General features: G+C 40.4%; 1 protein-coding gene across 3 annotated transcripts in view; it reads right to left on the bottom strand.

Annotated features, from left to right (window-relative positions):
• LOC106088598 (uncharacterized) overlaps positions 1-18,629 on the bottom strand; it is a 225,434-nt gene that overhangs the window by 147,744 nt on the left and 59,061 nt on the right. For all 3 annotated transcript variants that reach the window (XM_059365136.1, XM_059365135.1, XM_059365137.1), the window contains exon 4: positions 900-1,063. In XM_059365136.1, coding sequence (XP_059221119.1) covers positions 900-1,063 — 164 coding nt within the window. The remainder of the gene's footprint in view (positions 1-899; positions 1,064-18,629) is intronic.

Here is an 18,629-nt window from a genome sequence, read left to right as displayed (position 1 = left end):
TCATGTTTGTACTCTACTTTTAAATACCTTTTATTTTATACCCATATTGACCAAAGTGGTAAAGGGGTCTTGTTGGGTAGGTTTTGGGATGGGGCGTCCACCTAGGTTATTTGACCTGAAAATTGTATACCAATTTCGTGTTTTTGGGGTACCATAAAGGGCATACAAAATTTCGCTTAAATCGGTGCACCCATCTCCGAGATGTTTTTTAGAAAGTTAGGGTAAGGGGGAGGGTCCGCCCCCCTTCAGATATCAAAAAATGAAGTACCCTATTTTCACCGGGGGGTCATGATCTATGAAAATTTCATGAAAATCGGTTGGGACGTTTTGGAGTCTATACGGAACAGACAAACAAACAGAGCGCAACAATTTCATTTTTATATAATAGATGTAAAATTTTTTTCCGCATACTTCAAACTCTGCCTCAAGATCTTATTTTAATTTTTTTCCTTATTTATCGTATACTCTATTACACCCATTACACCTAAAATGTCTTTATATTCAACTCTTTTTACCCCATTTTATCTTCCTTGAAGCTGTTTTAAAGCTTATTTCGCATATCTGTTTTATGCCGCTTAACTTCGATCCGGAAATCCTTATCAATTAGAAAAGTAAATATTGTGGTAAAAAGTAGACTTAGTCGTTTTTTCATTCCACCATAACAATACATGCATTTCCATTGACACATCAGCATGGAGTCATGTGCGTGTGGGTGTAAATGGAACAACTACGTATATGTATTGGTCACCAGACCGGTATGTCATTGTCATGTTAAACAATCGACAACTACTTTTCATGAGACAATTCATGGCACCCAGCAGGCGCAGCAACACCCACAAGAGGCACTCTTGCGACATCTACATCATTTATTGCAAAGGGGGAAAGAGACATGGACTTACCTCAATGACACCACTATCGGGGTGGCGCATCACAAACGCCGATGGCACAACACCCGGAATTTCCTGTTGCGGTATGAACAGCAACGAGTGATGGAATATGGCATTGAGCAGCAGACTCATGACCACAACTGGTTTGTATTTTCCAAACTTATCGACAAGGAATCCTGCAAATGAACAAACAAAACAAAACAAAACAACCACATTAATAGAGACCCCACAGATACAAACTCAGAGTGCAGCAAACAAAAAAACAAAAACAAACACTATCACCACCTGCCCAAAGGGGGCTAAAAGTTTTGCATTGCATTGCATCGCATTACTGCCCCAAACCGATGGGGGTTTGAACGTAGCCGAGAATGATGCTGCATCAAATTAAAATGTTTTCAATTACAAGAGATTTTAATCCATAACAACATGATGCACATTCCACTCGAACTATTACACCTAAGTAATGTAATCCTAATGGATTGTTGGATGAGATTTGTACTCTACAAATGACGATGAAGATTATAATGACTACAGCAATAATATGCAAGTTAGAACGCTAGTACACTACGGATAGTAGTAGTAGATAAGAGCAAAATGAAATGGATTTACAACGAAAATGCCATGAAGGAAAAGATCGTCAAAAAAGGTCGGGAGAAATAAAAGAAATTTCACAAATCTTTTGCAGATATGGAAAAAACAAGTAAAATAGTGTTATATTGTTACCCAGCGGCAGTTGCCCTTCTCTCAAATACTAATGAAAGTTGATGTTACAAGAGAGCTCATACACAGGCACACGGCATTTTGTCAGCCAATGAAAATGCAATTAGTCATTCCATGACAACTTCTCTGAATATGGCTAAATGAATGAGATGTAATACTTTTGTCTCTTTACACCTCCACTGTGGAACAGGGTATTTCAGCTTTTTGCAATTGTTTGTGACGCTAAGAAGGAGAAGAGCTAGACCTATTTAAAAGTCTATCGATCGGCTTAGAATCAATTCCTGATACGATTTATCCTTGCGCTTCCAGCTTCCAACTTACAACATCCGCGCTAAGTATAATCGAAAGCGGTCTATATACTGATATAGCCCCATATTAACTGATCCCCGGACTTGACTTCTTGAGCTCCTAGAGGCCTCACTTTTCAACTGAGTTCTGTTAAGACTTCCAGCATCTCTCCCAAGTGCGATCTGAATCGGTCTGTATACTGATAACGGCCAGATCCATGGAACAAAGTTATCCTTTGAATAATAAAGGGTGATTTTTTTGAGGTTAGGATTTTCATGCATTAGTATTTGACAGATCACGTGGGATTTCAGACATGGTGTCAAAGAGAAAGATGCTCAGTATGCTTTGACATTTCATCATGAATAGACTTTCTAACGAGCAACGCTTGCAAATCATTGAATTTTATTACCAAAATCAGTGTTCGGTTCGAAATGTGTTCAAATTTTGACAAATTTTGTTCAGCGATGAGGCTCATTTCTGGTTGAATGGCTACGTAAATAAGCAAAATTGCCGCATTTGGAGTGAAGAGCAACCAGAAGCCGTTCAAGAACTGCCCATGCATCCCGAAAAATGCACTGTTTGGTGTGGTTTGTACGCTGGTGGAATCATTGGACCGTATTTTTTCAAAGATGCTGTTGGACGCAACGTTACGGTGAATGAACACATTTCAAACCGAACACTGATTTTGGTAATAAAATTCAATGATTTGCAAGCGTTGCTCGTTAGTAAGTCTATTCATGATGAAATGTCAAAGCATACTGAGCATCTTTCTCTTTGACACCATGTCTGAAATCCCACGTGATCTGTCAAATACTAATGCATGAAAATCCTAACCTCAAAAAAATAACCCTTTATTTTCGACAATTGAAGAGCTTTTAGTAAAATATCATGCTCCGAAAGTGGTATAAATATGTCGCTGACTTACTTACTTGACTTTAATTGGCTACGACAGAATATTTGTTCCACTAGCCGAACGTAGAATAGCGTTCCAAGCGCCTCGATCTTCTGCGCTCATTCTAAAATCTCTGACACCAAGTTTCGAGGTGTCTCCCACCACTTGATCTTTCCATCGGGCTGTTTTTTTTTTGGTCTTCCCGTGTTTGCCTTCAAAAGACTTCTCTGCTGGAGCTCCTTCATCCATTCTGACAACATGAACTAGCCAACGCAGCCATTGTATTTTGATGCGTGTAACTATGCTATCGTCGTCATATAGCTCATACAGCTCTTGGCTCATACGTCTCCTATATTCTCCATTAACGCATTAACTGGTCCATATATTTTACGAATAATCTTTCTCTCAAATACTCCAAGCGATGAAGATTATAATGCTGGAGCTCCTTCATCCATTCTGAAAACATGACCTAGCCAACGCAGCCATTGTATTTTGATGCTTGTAACTATGCTATCGTCGTCATATAGCTCATACAGCTCTTGGCTCATACGTCTCCTATATTCTCCATTAACGCATTAACTGGTCCATATATTTTACGAATAATCTTTCTCTCAAATACTCCAAGCACTGCCTCATCTGTTTTCACAAGTACCCATGCTTCAGAACCATATAACAGCACGGGTAGTATCAGTGTCTTGTATAGTGTAATGTTCGTCAGTCGAGAGATGGCCTTGTTTCTAAACTGGTTACTTAGTCCAAAGTAACATCTGTTTGCCAGTATTATTCTTCGCTTAATCTCAAAACTGGTGTTATTCGTTTCGGTTACGGCGGTGCCGAGGTAGATAAAGTTATTGACTATCTCAAAGTTGTGGTTCCCAACTTTCTCCATTTTCTTTATCTGCTCGGTTGTGCAAGGCTTTTTGGGAGTGGAGACCATCCATTTCGTCTTATCTCCATTTACTGCCAGACCCATTTTCACTGACTCTCTTTCGATTCTTTCAAAGGCTGCAGTTACTACTTCCGGTGACTGACCTATGATATCGATGTCGTCGGCATAGGCGAGTAGCATGTGCTCTCTGGTGATTAGTGTGCCATATCTATTTACATCTGCATCTCGTATTATCGTCTCCAGCAGGATGCTAAAGAGATCACACTATAGGCTGTATCCTTGACTGAAACCTCGTTTGGTATTAAGTGATACGGAGAGATTCTTTCCTATTCTTACTGAGGAACGCGTATCAGCAAGTGTCATTCTGCAGAGTCTTATTAATTTTGCAGGGATACCAAACTCAGACATGGCTTGAAATACCTTTGAAAGTAAAGGAGTATCGAAGGCAGCTTTGTAGTCAACAAAGAGATGGTAGGTGTTGATTTGTCCTTCTCGGGTCTTTTCCAGGATTTGGCGCAGTGTGAATATCAGGTCCAGGGTGGATTTACCAGGTCTAAAGCCGCATTGATAGGGCCCAATTATCTCATTGGCTTTAGGTTTTAATCTTTCACACTGTACGCTCGAGAGTATCTTGTATGCGATGGGGAGGAGACTTATTCCTCTGTAGTTGGCACATTCCGTCTTGTCTCCATTCTTGCGTACGGGTCATAGTATGCTGAGGTTCCAATCATCGGGTGTGCGTTCTGCGTTCTGGACCCCCAGAAACTTGGTCCCGAAAGCGGGTATCAATTAAGTGCCCTACTCCTCAATAGCTTTCAGTTGAGCCTCATATGGCCATCGTCAGTAAATATGTCCGATTAAGGGCTGATTTTGGCTCCTTTGGTGGTGGTCCCCCAAACACTTAGCCCCGAAAAAATATCAGCATCGTGCTCTACTTTCAAATACCATTTATTTGAACCCCATATGCCATTGGTTTAAGGGAGCCAAACCCTTGGCATCAATTGGATATTAAATTCGTTTTCTAATCACAAATACCTTTTCTTATTGCAATATTCAGCAAATATGTCTGGTTTGGGGGATGGGTTCTAAAAACTATCAACATCGTGCTCCACTATCTTTGAGCCTTAAATTGTGATGGTGAGCAAATACTTCCTATTTTGAGGTTTTACGGGGGTGGGACATCCCCCAAACAATTGGTCCCGAATTTTGGTATCAGATTCGTGCTGCACTCCCAAATATCTTTCATTTGAGCCCCGAATTTTAATAGTCGGCAAACATGTTCAGTTTGGGGTGTTTTGGGGGATTCTTGTTCCACTCTAAAATACCTTTTTTTAAAGCCCCATATTGCAATGGTCAGCAAATACATCCTATTTGGGGGGTGTTATAGAGAATGTTGATATCAGATTCGTGGTCTACTCCCAAATACCTTTCATTTGAGCCCCCTATTGCTGTGGTCGGTAAATTTCTCCTCTTTGGGGGCATTTTGGTGGAGTGGCGGCCACTTGGTCCCACATTTTGACATCGGACTCGTGTTCTACTCTCTAATGCCTTTTATTTCAGTCCCATATTGCCATGGTCGATAAATATGTCTGATTTAGGGGTGTTTTGGAGGCTGGGATGGTCCCCCAAATATTTGGTGCCACATTTTGATATCAGATTCGTATTCTACTCCAAATACCTTTAAGTTCCATATTGAGTTTGAGTCCCATTTTGTCGTAATTGGTCTATATGTATATCAAAACGTGTTCCACGTAGAAGTAACCCGACTGAAAAATAATAAGGCATTAGGAGCAGATGGTTTGCAGGCTGAACTATTTTAAGACCGAATGCGACATGCTGATAATAGGTATGCATCAGATCCTCTACGAAATCTGGCAAGAAGAACACCTACCCGATGATTGGAACCTCAGCTTACTATGTCTCATACACAAGAAAGGGGACAGGACGGTATGTGCCAACTACAGAGGAATAAGTCTTCTCCCCATCCCATACAGGATTCTATCGGGCATACTGTGTGAAAGATTAAAGTCTAATGTCAACGAAATAATGGGGCCTTATCAGCGTGTCTTTAAACCTGGTAAATCCACCATAGACCAGATATTTACACTGCCCGAGAAGGACAAATCAACACCTACCATCTTTTCGTTGACTATAAAGCCGCCTTCGACGGCCCTTTGCGTTATAAGGCATTTCAGGCTATGTCTGAATTATCGCAAACGTGAACGAGTAAAATCGTTCGAAATCCTTCTATTGTGAATTTTACGAAAATTTTCTAAATTTGGAAAAGCGAATGTTTAAGTCAGTAATAATTTATAGAAAAATTGACAAGGTGCATAAAAATGGCATAGCATCAACTAAATACAAGACGAAATTTCATTCGAAAAGAAAGCGAAATCGATCATGTAGGCGTTAATACGGCCACTGATACGACTTTGCAGGATGTCGGTTGCTGATATACGCTCCTCAGTTAATATAGGAGAAATCTCTCCGAACCGTTCATTATCGAACGAGGTTTTACACAAGGAGACAGCCTATCGTGTTATCTCTTTAAAATCCATAACATATACTATTCGCCTATAGCGACGACATCGATATTATAGGTGGATCACCGGAAAAGCAATTGCAGCCTTTGAAAGTATCGAAGGATAATCAACGAAAGTGAATTTAAAAGTAAACGGAGATAATACAAATGAGGCATCGCAGTAACCGAAGCATATGACACCACTTTTGAAATAAAACGAAGAACAATACTAATGAGGAACACATCCATCTCCCAAAAGACGAAAATTACACTATACTAGGCACTGATACTACCCGTGCTGTTGTATGACTCAGTAGCATGGATACTTGCGAACACAGATGAGGCAGTACTTGGAGTGTTTGAGATAAAAACTCCAGCAAAGAAGCCTTTTGAAGGCTACCAAAACACTGATACTACCCGTGCTGTTGCATGACTCAGTAGCATGGGTACTTGCGAACACAGATGAGGTAGTACTTGGAGTGTTTGAGATAAAAACTCCAGCGAAGAAGTCTTTTGAAGGCCTCCAAAACTCCGATGGAGTGACTAATTGAAGAGCGGCATGCCGAATCTAGGCGTCAGATATTGAAAAAGAAATGCAGAAGATCGAGGCGCTTGGACATCTATTCTACGTTCGGCTAGAGAAATAAATTTTCTAAAATGGCCTACTAAAGTAAATGTAAAGTAAGTAAATGGAGGCGCTCTTGGCGGAGAGGTAAGCATGGTCGCCTATAACACCGAACTTCTGGGTTCAAATCCCGGCGTGACCAACAGAAAAACTTATCGGCTCTGGTAATCCCCTTACTAATGCTGGCTACATTTGTAAGGTATCCTGTCATGTTAAAATTTCTGTACCAAGTTGTGTCGCTATGCGGCATGCCGTTAAGACTCGGCATAAAAAAGGAGGCCCCATATCATTGAACATAAAACTTTATTAGGACTGCACTCATTGATATGAGAGAAGTATCCCCTGTTCCATAATGGAATGTTCATGGCAAAATCAGTAATTAATAAAGTAAGTAATTACAAATTGATTCACCATATTAAAACATTCACTTCATATGGTGAAGGGTATAAAAATCACAAAAATCCCCAGCCCTAACTCAGCAACAATTTCTCATATTAGCAAACAGAAATTGATGTGAAAGATGGTTTACTTTTTGCCCCCCGAGACCCAACTGTAGATTTTAACATTCTCTGCCACCTTTTCGAATTTTATTTTAACAAAATTTCAATCAATTATTCATTACAATCCAAAAGCACACTGCATTGCGCCAAAACTTCAGTGCCATACGGAGAGCCAAGCATGATTTGCGTGTATGTTTGAGTACACCATAGCTTAAACTTAGGCAGACACAAGTGTAGTGTGGTTGTAGTACGTAGGCGAAGTATACTTGTAAGTGTGTGGGTACTTTATTACTAATTGATTTATCAATTATTTACTTATACATTTCCTTAATGCAAAATTGCAATTATTTGCTTCTATTTGGATTTGTAAAGATTGAATGGCGATAATCGGCACTTAATACATGAGCAGCTCACAGCCAAGAGTACAATTTGCTGCAGTTTATTGATTATTTTGGGGAGTACGAGGTGAATTTCATTTGATTTGAAAAATTTTATATCTACTGCAAATAAAGATTCATATAAATATTGGGGGTAAATATATATAGGCTTTAGGTTAGGTTTAAGACTCACTTAGACGTTTCCATCAGACTCACTAGAACATTTTCGTCTATTGTGATACCACTGGATACCACAGGAAGAAGGAAGAAGCCTTCTAGTTCCTACCGTTGAACCATCCAGATCGCTTTAAAAAGCCCAACAACTTGCGAATGTTCACATCCGCTAAATTGGCAACCTTTAGTCTGTCGGCATGTTTTCCGATTAGACAGTGCCTGTAATGACGTATACAAGGATAAGACGTCTGTTCCAGCCAATGACAGCAAAGCAGTAGACCTCTTCAAGTCTAGATTAGGCCACGTAGTTTTGGAATGCTCACAGCCCCCTCCTTGTGACCATCTATCATTCGTTGTCCTTCGGACCTGATATTAAAAACTTAGTTTACATGACGCTAGAGGCGTACCCACAGATTCCAGTATACCTGGAATGTGTAGGGTAGTTCCAAGTCTCGCACGCTCATCCGCTTTACAATTCCCAGGGAAATCTCTGTGATCTGGCACCCAGAACAGGTGAATTTTGAACTGTTCAGCCATCTCGTTGAGAGATCTGAGATAGTCGAGGGCGGTTCTTGTGTGCAGAAATACGTTCTCCAGGGATTTAATGGTTGCCTGGCTATATGAGAAGATATTTATGCCAATCGTCATACTGACATTATATCATAGCCGTTCCACCACTTCCGTAATTGGAAGGATCTCCGATTGATACGCACTGCAGTGGACGGGTTACCTTTATATGACCTGTTCTAGTTCTAGAACCATCAATACAGAAACTCTATGTAACTTCTGTTACCAGCGACATCGTAGTTCTAATCGGTTCTATCTGGAATAGTGGTACAGTAATTTTTATCAAAAAGCTGCTCAGGTAGGGTGTAATCCATACTGGATGGAACATCGGATATTGTATCAAGAATGACACAGTGTCCGTAGCCGCCAAATGGCCAATGAAAAAGCTCCCTTAACCTTACAGCAGTGGTCTCTGCAATTTGGGTAGCCACAATGTCCAGGGGCATAAGATGAAGCATTAATTTCAGTGCATCAAATGGTGTCGTCCTCAGTGCGGATGTGATGCACAAAGAAGCTATCCTTTGGATCTGGTTGACCATTGAACTGTTGGTTTAGTTTTGAGCCGCCGTGCACCAGATCACAACACCTTATAACATTATAGGTCTGACAACTGCAGTATATACCCAATGCATGACACACGGTCTAAACACCCAACTTTTACCAGTGGTTCTCTTGCAGGTGTAGAGCAAGAGTTGCCTTTCTTACCCTTTCCAAAATGTTGGATTTAAGGTTCAATTTCCTTTCCAGCAAAACACCCATTTGTTTTGAGCTTTCTGTAAATGGAAGATTCTCTCCTCCCAAGGAGACAGTTTCTACTGTAGGCAACTTGTATCTCGTGCTGAAAATAACTACTTCCCAAACCACTTTTGGTAGCTCATTTTGCTGTTGCATGAAGAGCTTCCTGAAGTATATCTCTTAGAGTGCTGAGAAACTTTCCCCTAGCCGCAATTGCCTCGTCATCAGCATACGCGACCACTTTTACACCTTTTCCTTGCAGAGACAATAATATATTGTTAATGGCTATATTCCAAAGTAGAGGAGACAGAACAAATCCTTGAGGTGTTCCTCTGCTGACCCATCTTTTTTGATCCACAGATCCCAAGCCTGCCGTAATAAAGCACGCTAACTTTCGAAGGAGTAAAGCTAGGCGCTTTGCACAAATGCTTTTTATTAGTGCAGGTCGGTTGGAATTGTAAATGGGCCAAATCGGTCCATGTTTTGGTATAGCTGTCATATAAACCGATCTTGGGCCTTGACTCCTTGAGCCTCTAGAGGGCCCAATTTTCGTCCGATTTGACTGAAATTGTACACGTAGTGTTTTGGTATCACTTCCAACAACCGTATTAAGTACGATTAAAATCGGTTCATGTTTTGATATAGCTGACATATAAACCGATCTTGGATCTTGACTTCTTGAGCCCCTAGAGGGCGCAATTCTCATGCGATTTGGCTGAAATTTTGCATGAGGTGTTTTGTTATCACTTCCAACAACTGTGCTAAGTATGACGCAAATCGGTACATAACCTGATATAGCTGCCATATAAACCAATCCGAGGTCTTGACTTCTTGAGCCTCTAGAGGGCGCAACTCTCATCCGATTAAGAAGAATTTTTGTACAACTGCTTCTCTCATGACCTTCAACATACGTGTCTAATATGGTCTGAATCGATCAATAGCTTGATACAGCTCCCATATAAACCGATCTCCCAATTTTGCTTCTTGATCCCAATTCGCGCAATTCTTATCCGAATGAACTGAAATATTACACAATGACTTCTACAATATTCAGCACTCATTTATGGTCCGAATCGGACTATAGCTTGTTTTATGTTATTTATATAAGCAAAAGGTTCGTTGTATGCTTTAATTTTTGTTACTCCTACTTTTTTTTTATAAAAACGAAAAAAATGTGCCATTTATAGTGCCACTTTTCAAAAAATTAAATGCCACTTTTTTTACAAAATGCACTTTTTGTGTCAAAATTGCAAAATTTGCCCAAGAACATTCTATTAAGGAACAGGGGCAAACTTCTCACATATCAATGAGTGCAGTCCGATTCAAGTTTTAAGCTCAATGATAAGGGGCCTCCTTTTTATAGCCGAGTCCGAACGGCGTGCCGCAGTGCGGCACCTCTTTGGAGAGAAGTTTTACATGGCATAGCACCTCACAAATGTTGCCAGCATAAGGAGGAGAAAACCACCGCTGAAAATTTTTTCTGATGGTCTCCAGGATTCGAACCCAGGCGATCAGCGTCATAGGCGGACATGCTAACCTCTGCGCCACCGTGGCCTCTTTTTGTGTCACTATTTAAAAATTTCCAACGGTAACGCTGCCCACAGGTATATATGGCATTCTGATGCAAGCAATGTATATCTCTCTAAGCCAAGGAACCACTCTATCAGACACAGCTTGAAATTCAACCGGTAATACATCATCAGGGCCTGGCTTCTTGAAGGAGTCGAAACTTCGGCTCAGACCCAATTTCAGTGACAACCTCTTCCGGCGCCACGTTGTCCGTTGAAGAATTTCCCGGGAAATGTGCATCAACGAGTAGTTCTAGTATATCCATACATTCTCTGGCTTCTGAATACACCCAACCGTAATAGGTCTCGAGGACAGAATCTACCTTAGCCTAGAGGCCTCAGATGTATCCTCCACGGAGCTACAGAATTCTACTCAGGATTTGTTCTGAGCCTTTCTCAGCTCGCCCTTGTATTTTCTTAGCACAACCTTATACGTGGTGCTCTTGTAGCTTTCGCTCTGTTGAAGAGTCTTCTGCAGCAATTGCTTAGACCAACCATATTTGGGGTCCACCATGGCGGTAAGTCTCTCCTTTGTTTCTGTATGGGATATTTGTGGGAAAGTTATCATACGCATAAAAGTCATTAAATTTCAATTTCATGTCACTGATTCTTTCCGGAAAAATTTTGTCATGAACATAAAAGTAATCCCAAATTTCTTCAAGTTTAAGCTCCATGAGAATTTTTGTCATTGAAATTCTCCAAAAATGTTTGGTATGAACTTTCAACTTAGCTATAAAACACATTCAACATATTCCAAATCTTTTCAAAAACTTCCCTCCGTGAACCTCGTAGACCCTTTATGTGTGATTATTACAATTTCAATGGAATTATTATCATACTTTCAAGATTTGTAGTTAAAGACAATAAGTGCTAAACACTAATGCATTGCCTTTAAATTGAATTCTTAAGTGCATAGGAAATACTATGTACGATACATGTGTGTGTGTGTGTGTGTATGTAAATGAACAACCTGATGCATTTACATGTACAAATCCATGCTGGGCAATTTCTTAAAATCTCACACTGTGTGTTAGAACGCCAAATGGCAAATACATACATAAATTGTAACTTTAGTCCTAATTAAATTTAAATTGGCACATTTTCTGATTTTATTTGGATTCAATAGGATTTTCTAGTATTTGTAGCCAAAACATCTGTAACCAAAATGTGTCTTAGATGCATGTAAATTTATTGAAGTATTCCTTACTTTTCAGTATTGAAAGCCAAATAAGCCACAAATTGCAGTTTTATTGCTAGGGATGAAATATTGTTGATGAGTTTTCAGGCATGTAGTTGTTGCCAAAAATTTAACTTAATCTTGAGGATACCTATGAGAAAGGATGGATCCCAAATGTTTTGAAAATGTAAACCTCCTAACCTAGGCAATAAAGGTATGAAATGAAAATGGAAACAAAATAAAAATTAATAAAAATTAAGGACAAGAAGGAAGGGGAGGAAGAATGTTACGTGGACTAAGAATTCCGGGAATGGAACTTCTCAAGGGTCTGTGTCTCCCAAGGGGATTCCCCTGTATTTTTGCAAAGGGTGGTCTAAATGTTTTTCTTCTTCTGCTGCAAAGCTCTGAAGATTTAGTAGTAGATAGCCTTGAAATAAACAAGTCTCATTGCTGGCTGGCTTCCCTATATATGGCACACAATTCAGCGATGCCGCCTTCAAACCTTGAGTCGCTGGTTGAAGCTGCTTCTGTAGGGAAGAAAAGCCTCATTGTAGGATGTGATGCTAATGCACATCACCAGATGTGGGGAAGTTTGGATGTCAACGAAAGGGGTGAGATGCTTATTCAATATATTATAAGTTGCAGAGCTGGTTGGTCTAAAGGAGGACTGCAGAAAACTCTTCAACAGAGCAAAAGCCACAAGAGCACCACACGATTGGGACATCTATAAGGCTGAGCTAAAAAAATATAAGGGCGAGCTTAGAAAGGCTCAGAACAAATCATAGGTAGAATTCTGCAGCTCCGTGGCGAATAAATCTGAGGCCTCTAGGCTAAGGAAGATTCTGTCCTCGAAACCTATTACGGTGGGGTATATCCAGAAGTCAGAAAATGTATGGACAATGTCTAGTGAGGAAACACTAGAACTACTCGTTGATACACATTTCCCGGGAAATTTTCCAACGGACAACGTGGCGCCAGAAGAGGTTGTCACTGATATCCATTCGTCGGAGTCCATTAGGGAAATTGTGTCTGACCCGAAAATCTTTTGGGTGATAAAAAGTTTCAACTCCTTTAAGTCGCCAGGCCCTGATGGTGTATCACCGGTTGAATTACAAGCTGTGTCTGATAGACTGGTTCCCTGGCTTAGGGAGATATACTCTGGTTGTATCAGACCTGCGGGATGGAGGAACACAAAGGTCATTTTCATTCCGAAAGCAGGAAAACCCTACCACACGAAGGCGAAAGATTTTCATCTTATTAGCCTGTCATCCTTTATGCTGAAGACTCTTAAGAGGTTGACAGAAACATGTCTTAGGACAAAGATGACTTAGGAGAAAGATCCCTATAGATCGCCTGTCGCGGCAGCAGCATGCATATAGTAAAGGCAAATCCACTGAAACAGCCCTTCACGACCTAGTCGGCTACATAGAGGGTTCTCTCGCTGTCAAGGAATATACAATGGTAGCATATCTTGTCATTAAAGGTGCTTTCAGTAATGTAAAACCGACGTCAATTATGAAGGAGTTGGAGTTTCTAGACATTAAAAGTTTGTTAATACAATAACTTACTTACTAAAAGATGGAATGTGTGGATCTAAAACGATGGGTCAGCAGAGGAACTCCTCAAGGAGGTGTACTGCCTCCTCTACTCTGAAATATAGCCATTAACAATATATTATTGTCTCTGGAAGAAAAAGGCGTAAAAGTGGTTGCGTATGCCAATGACGTGGTAATTGCGGTTAGGGGAAAGTTTTCCACCACTCTAAGAGATATACTTCAGAAAGCTCTACGTGCAACAGCAAAGTGGGCTACCGAAAGTAGTCTGGGTATAAATCCGTAGTTCTTTTCAGCAGGAGATACAAGTTGCCTACAGTGGAACCTATCTAATTAGGTGGAGAGAAAGCGCAAAATACCTACGTGTTTTACTGGACAGGAAATTTAACTTCAAATCCAACATTTTGTAAAGGGCAAGGGCCACTCTTGCCCTATACACCTGTAAGAGAGCCATTGGCAAATGTTGGGGATTTAGACCGCGTGTCATGCATTGGGTATATACTGCAGTTGTCAGACCTTTTATGCTACTGCTTAATACTGAGCCGGATCCAAAGGATGGGTTGTTTGTGCATCACAGCCGCACTGAGGACGACACCATCTGTTGCACTGAATTTAATGCTACATCTTACGTCTCTGGACATTGTGGCTACCTGCATTGTGTGCAGCGACCACTGCCGTGAGGTAAAGGGAGCTTTCTCATTGGTCATGTGGCGGCTACGGACACTGTGTTATCCTTGATACAATATCCGATATTCCAGGCAGTGTGGATTACCTGAGCCGCTTTTTGATAAAAATTACTGTACCACTATTCCTGATAGAACCGATTGAAACCTGGCAACAGAAGTTACATAGCCTTCTATACGGATGGTTCCAAACTAAACGATCAGGTGGGCTTTGGAGTGTACTCTAAAGATCTAGAACTGGTCATATCGAAGAGGTTACCCGACCACTGCAGTGTGTATCAAGCAGAGATCCTTGCAATTAAGGAAGTGGTGGAATGGCTAAGATATAGTGTCATTACGACGGTTGGCATAGTCAAGCAGCCATTAAATCTCAGGAGAACGTATTTCTGAACACAAAAACCGCCCTCGACTGTCTCAGATCTCTCAACGAGATGGCTGAACAGTTCAAAATTCACTTGTTCTGGGCGCCGGGCCACAGAGATATACCAGGGAATTGCAAAGCGGATGAGCTTGCCATACTAGGAACCACCCTACACATTCCAGGGATACTGGGATCTGTGGGTATGCCTCTAGCGATATGTGAGCAAAGTTTTTAGGACCAGGCCCAAAGGACAACGAATGATAGATGGTCACAAAGACGGGGCTGTGAGGACTCCAAAACAATGTGGCCTAATCTAGACTCGAAGAGGTCTACCGCTTTGCTGTTATTGGCTACAACATATGTCTCAGTCATTTTGTCCGTCATGACAGGTCACTGTCTAATCGGAAAACATGCTGACGGACAGAAGGTTGCCAGAAACGACTTTCAGAAGCTATGAGGACATCAAAGAAGAAGAGACTGTAGAACATCTTCTGTGTGTGTGTATCCCGCACTAACAGTCAGAAGGAGTTCTACTTTAGATTCTCATTTCATTGAGAACCTGTCTGATTTAGCGGATGTGAACATTCGCAAGTTATTGGGCTTTTTAAAGCGATCTGGATGGTTAAACGGTAGGAAGTAGAAAGCATCTTCCTTCTTCCATTCCTGTGGTATCACAATGGACGAAAACGTCTAAGTGAGTCTGATGGCAGACTGCCACTTAAACCTAAAAATAAATCATAAAATAAAATAAAAATTTAAGTATTTTCTCCCCCTTTCGAGGCGGGATTTTTTATGATCGAAGTATTTTTCAATGAAAAAGTAATGCCAGAAGACACCACAAGACCGACCATAGACACGTTTCGATTCTTGGTGGAAATCTTATCGAATACTTTTAGGGGTGAAGGCCTGTACTTATCAGGCCTGCGGAGACGAGCAATTTTTACTAGACTCCGGAGTCGACTCCGAGCATATAATTTTTTTTAAATAATTTGAAAAAAATTTTTAACAAATAAAATTTTAATAAAAAAAAAACGAAAATTAAAAAAATATTTTTATTTTTTAAGCCAATATGCTTTTAAAACAAAAAAAAATATTTATTTTCTTAATATTTTATCATACCATCGCGGTATAATTGAGGCGACGATAGGAAACCAGGGAGGAAGGGATGAGGTTTCCGATCGGATACCTGAGATGAACCTTAATGTCGAGTGCGTGGTACTGCTGCCATCGGCACAGTCTTGAATTGACGGAACCCTAGTATTGCCATCTGGAAAATCATGTTACACGGATGGATCAAAGCTAGAGGACAAAGTGGGCCTGGTGGTTTACATTGAGAACGCAGGGACTGAGATCTGTTTTAGACTGCCTGACCATAATACTGTCCCGCAGGCGGAGATCCCGACTATCACGGAATGCGTGAAGTGGTGTGGTGCTCACGCGAGGACGTCGACTCTGAACATCTTTACCGACAGTAAAATTGGCATAAGGGCAATAACAACCAGGACGGTAAGGTCACGGATAGTTTTGTAGTATAAGAAGGAGATTAACGTCTTTTCGGAGGATGGCAAAATCCGCATCGTTTGGGTGCCGGGCCATAACGGAGTAAAGGTAGCATTTCCTTTGACATTGCCCGGCTTTCGCGTCTAACAGATACCGGCACTTAGGTGGAGACATAATAGCGAACATGAACCATCTTCGAGTGATATTGAAAACAATTAAGGGTTTCGTAAGTAGCACGGAATTCCTAACTTAAAATTTTCTTTTTAGAGGTTACTTTATAGTTTTTAGAGCGCACAACAAGCCGATTACTGGCTTAGGTCTATGTCCATGTGGCATGGGGCGGATTAATATCTGCACCCTCTTTTCAACCTAGCCTAACCAAACAGCCTTTAAGCCATATCAGATAAAAGATATATATGGGACTTATATGTAAATCTGCACCGACTTTTATAAAATTTAGCACAGGTACTAAGACGTCAAATAAAACACCTCACCGAACAACACCGCACCTATTGGATGAAAGATATATAAGGGAGCTATATCTAAATCTGAACCGATTTTTATAAAATTTTGCACACGTAATGCGACGTTAATTTTGTAAAGATCGATCCAAAATTGTGGCTTCTATAGACTTAAAAGGCCATATCGGATGAAATATATATATGGGTGCTATATCTAAATCTAAACCGATTTTTATGACATTTTACACACGTTTTGGGACTCCAAATAAACCATCTGGTGAAAAATTTTGTAAAGATCAGAGCAAGATTGTGGCGACTACCGTCTTCAAAGCCCATATCGGATGAAAGATATACATGGGAGCTATATCTTGATCTTATCCAATTTTGATGAAATTTGTATGCGTATTGGGACATCAAATAAAACATCACAATCAAAATTTTGTAAAGATCGGACTAAAATTGTGGATGCTACTGCCTTCAAAAGGCCATATCGGATGAAAGATATACATGGATGCTATATCTAAATCTGAACCGATTTTGTTCAAAACTAATAGACTTCTCCGTTTGGCCAAAGAAGTGACATGTTCAAAGTTTCGTGGCAATCGGACAATAAATTCGACCTGTACCATGATCAGAAAAATACATGGACAGACAGACGGACAGTTGATCTAGAAATATCCGTCCGTCCGTCAAAATCACGATAGAGGTCGAACGCGTAAAGCAAGCTGCCTGAAATTATGCACATATACTCATTATTGAGTAGCCGAGTTGGTAACATGCTCAGATTTTCATTCCGGGGGTAGTGGGTTCAATTCCCACCAGAGGTCTTGGTCTATCGCTACTGTGGTATCATAATGGACTCAAAATTGTCCAAGCGAGTCCGTAAATGACTGCCACTCTAACCCAACTCTCCAATTATTGATGTAACACAACTCACCAACTATTGGTAATGGGCGATATCGGATAAAATTTGGATATAACTCCCATATAAACCGATCGTCTGATTCAGTTTCTTAAGCTTCTAGTACCCGCAATTTTTGACCGATTTGGCTAAAATTTTGCAGATAGCCTTCTGTTATGACTTCTAATAATTTTGCAGAATACAGTCTAAATCGGTCTATAAACTAATATAGCTTCCATATAAACCGATCTTCCGATTTGATTTCTTGAGCCCCTTGAAGCCACAGTTTTTGTCTGATTTGGCGGAAAATTTGAATTTAGTGTTCTGTTATGACTTTTAACAACTGACGCAAGTACGGTTTAAATCGGTCTATAAATTGATATAGCTCCCATATAAACCGATCTCACGATTTGACTTCTTGAGCGCCTGGAAGCCACATTTATTGTCCGATTTTTCTTTTTCTATTATGATTTCCAACAACTGTGCTAAATATGATTCAAATGGGTCCATAACCTGATATAGCTCCCATATAAATCGATATCCCGATTTGATTTCTTGAGCTCTTACAAGCCGCGATTTTTGTCCGATTAGGCTGAAGTTTTGCGTATAGTATTCTGTTATGACTTCCCACAACTGCGCTAAGTGCGGTCCAAATCGGTCAAGAACCTGATATAGCTTCCATATAAATCGATCTCTCGATTTGACTTCTTGAGCCTTTCCAAGCCCCGATTTTTGTCGCATTTGGCTAAAATGTTAACACATAATGTTCTGTTGTGACTTCCGATAACTGTACCAAGTACGGTCCTAATCGGTCTATAATCAGATATAGCTCCCATAATTTAGCAGAATTCATGGTGGGGAAGATTCGCACTTAGCATACTTTTACTTATTTATACCCATCAACATAGGATGCAGTGTACACTAATCTATTCATTCCGTTTGGAACACCTCGAAATATCTATCTGAGACTCTACAGAGCATATACATATATTCTTGATCGCCTTGAATTTGTAAGTCGATCCAGCCATATCCGGCCATCAGTCTGTCCGTCTGTCTGTGGAAATCAAGATAGCGTTACAAAAAATTTAAGATATTCGCTTGAAATTCTGCACAGATTACTTCTTATTGATGTAGGTCGTTGGGGACTTGGAATACATTATATCGGCTCATATATAATCTTCGATTTTAATTATAATCCGATTTTGTTGAAATTTTACACGGAGTGTTCTCTTACAACAACTGTGCCAAGT

This window comes from Stomoxys calcitrans, chromosome 3 (genome assembly GCF_963082655.1).
Source record: "Stomoxys calcitrans chromosome 3, idStoCalc2.1, whole genome shotgun sequence".
Lineage (NCBI taxonomy): Eukaryota > Metazoa > Arthropoda > Insecta > Diptera > Muscidae > Stomoxys > Stomoxys calcitrans.
This window is presented reverse-complemented; position numbering and strand designations above follow the sequence as displayed.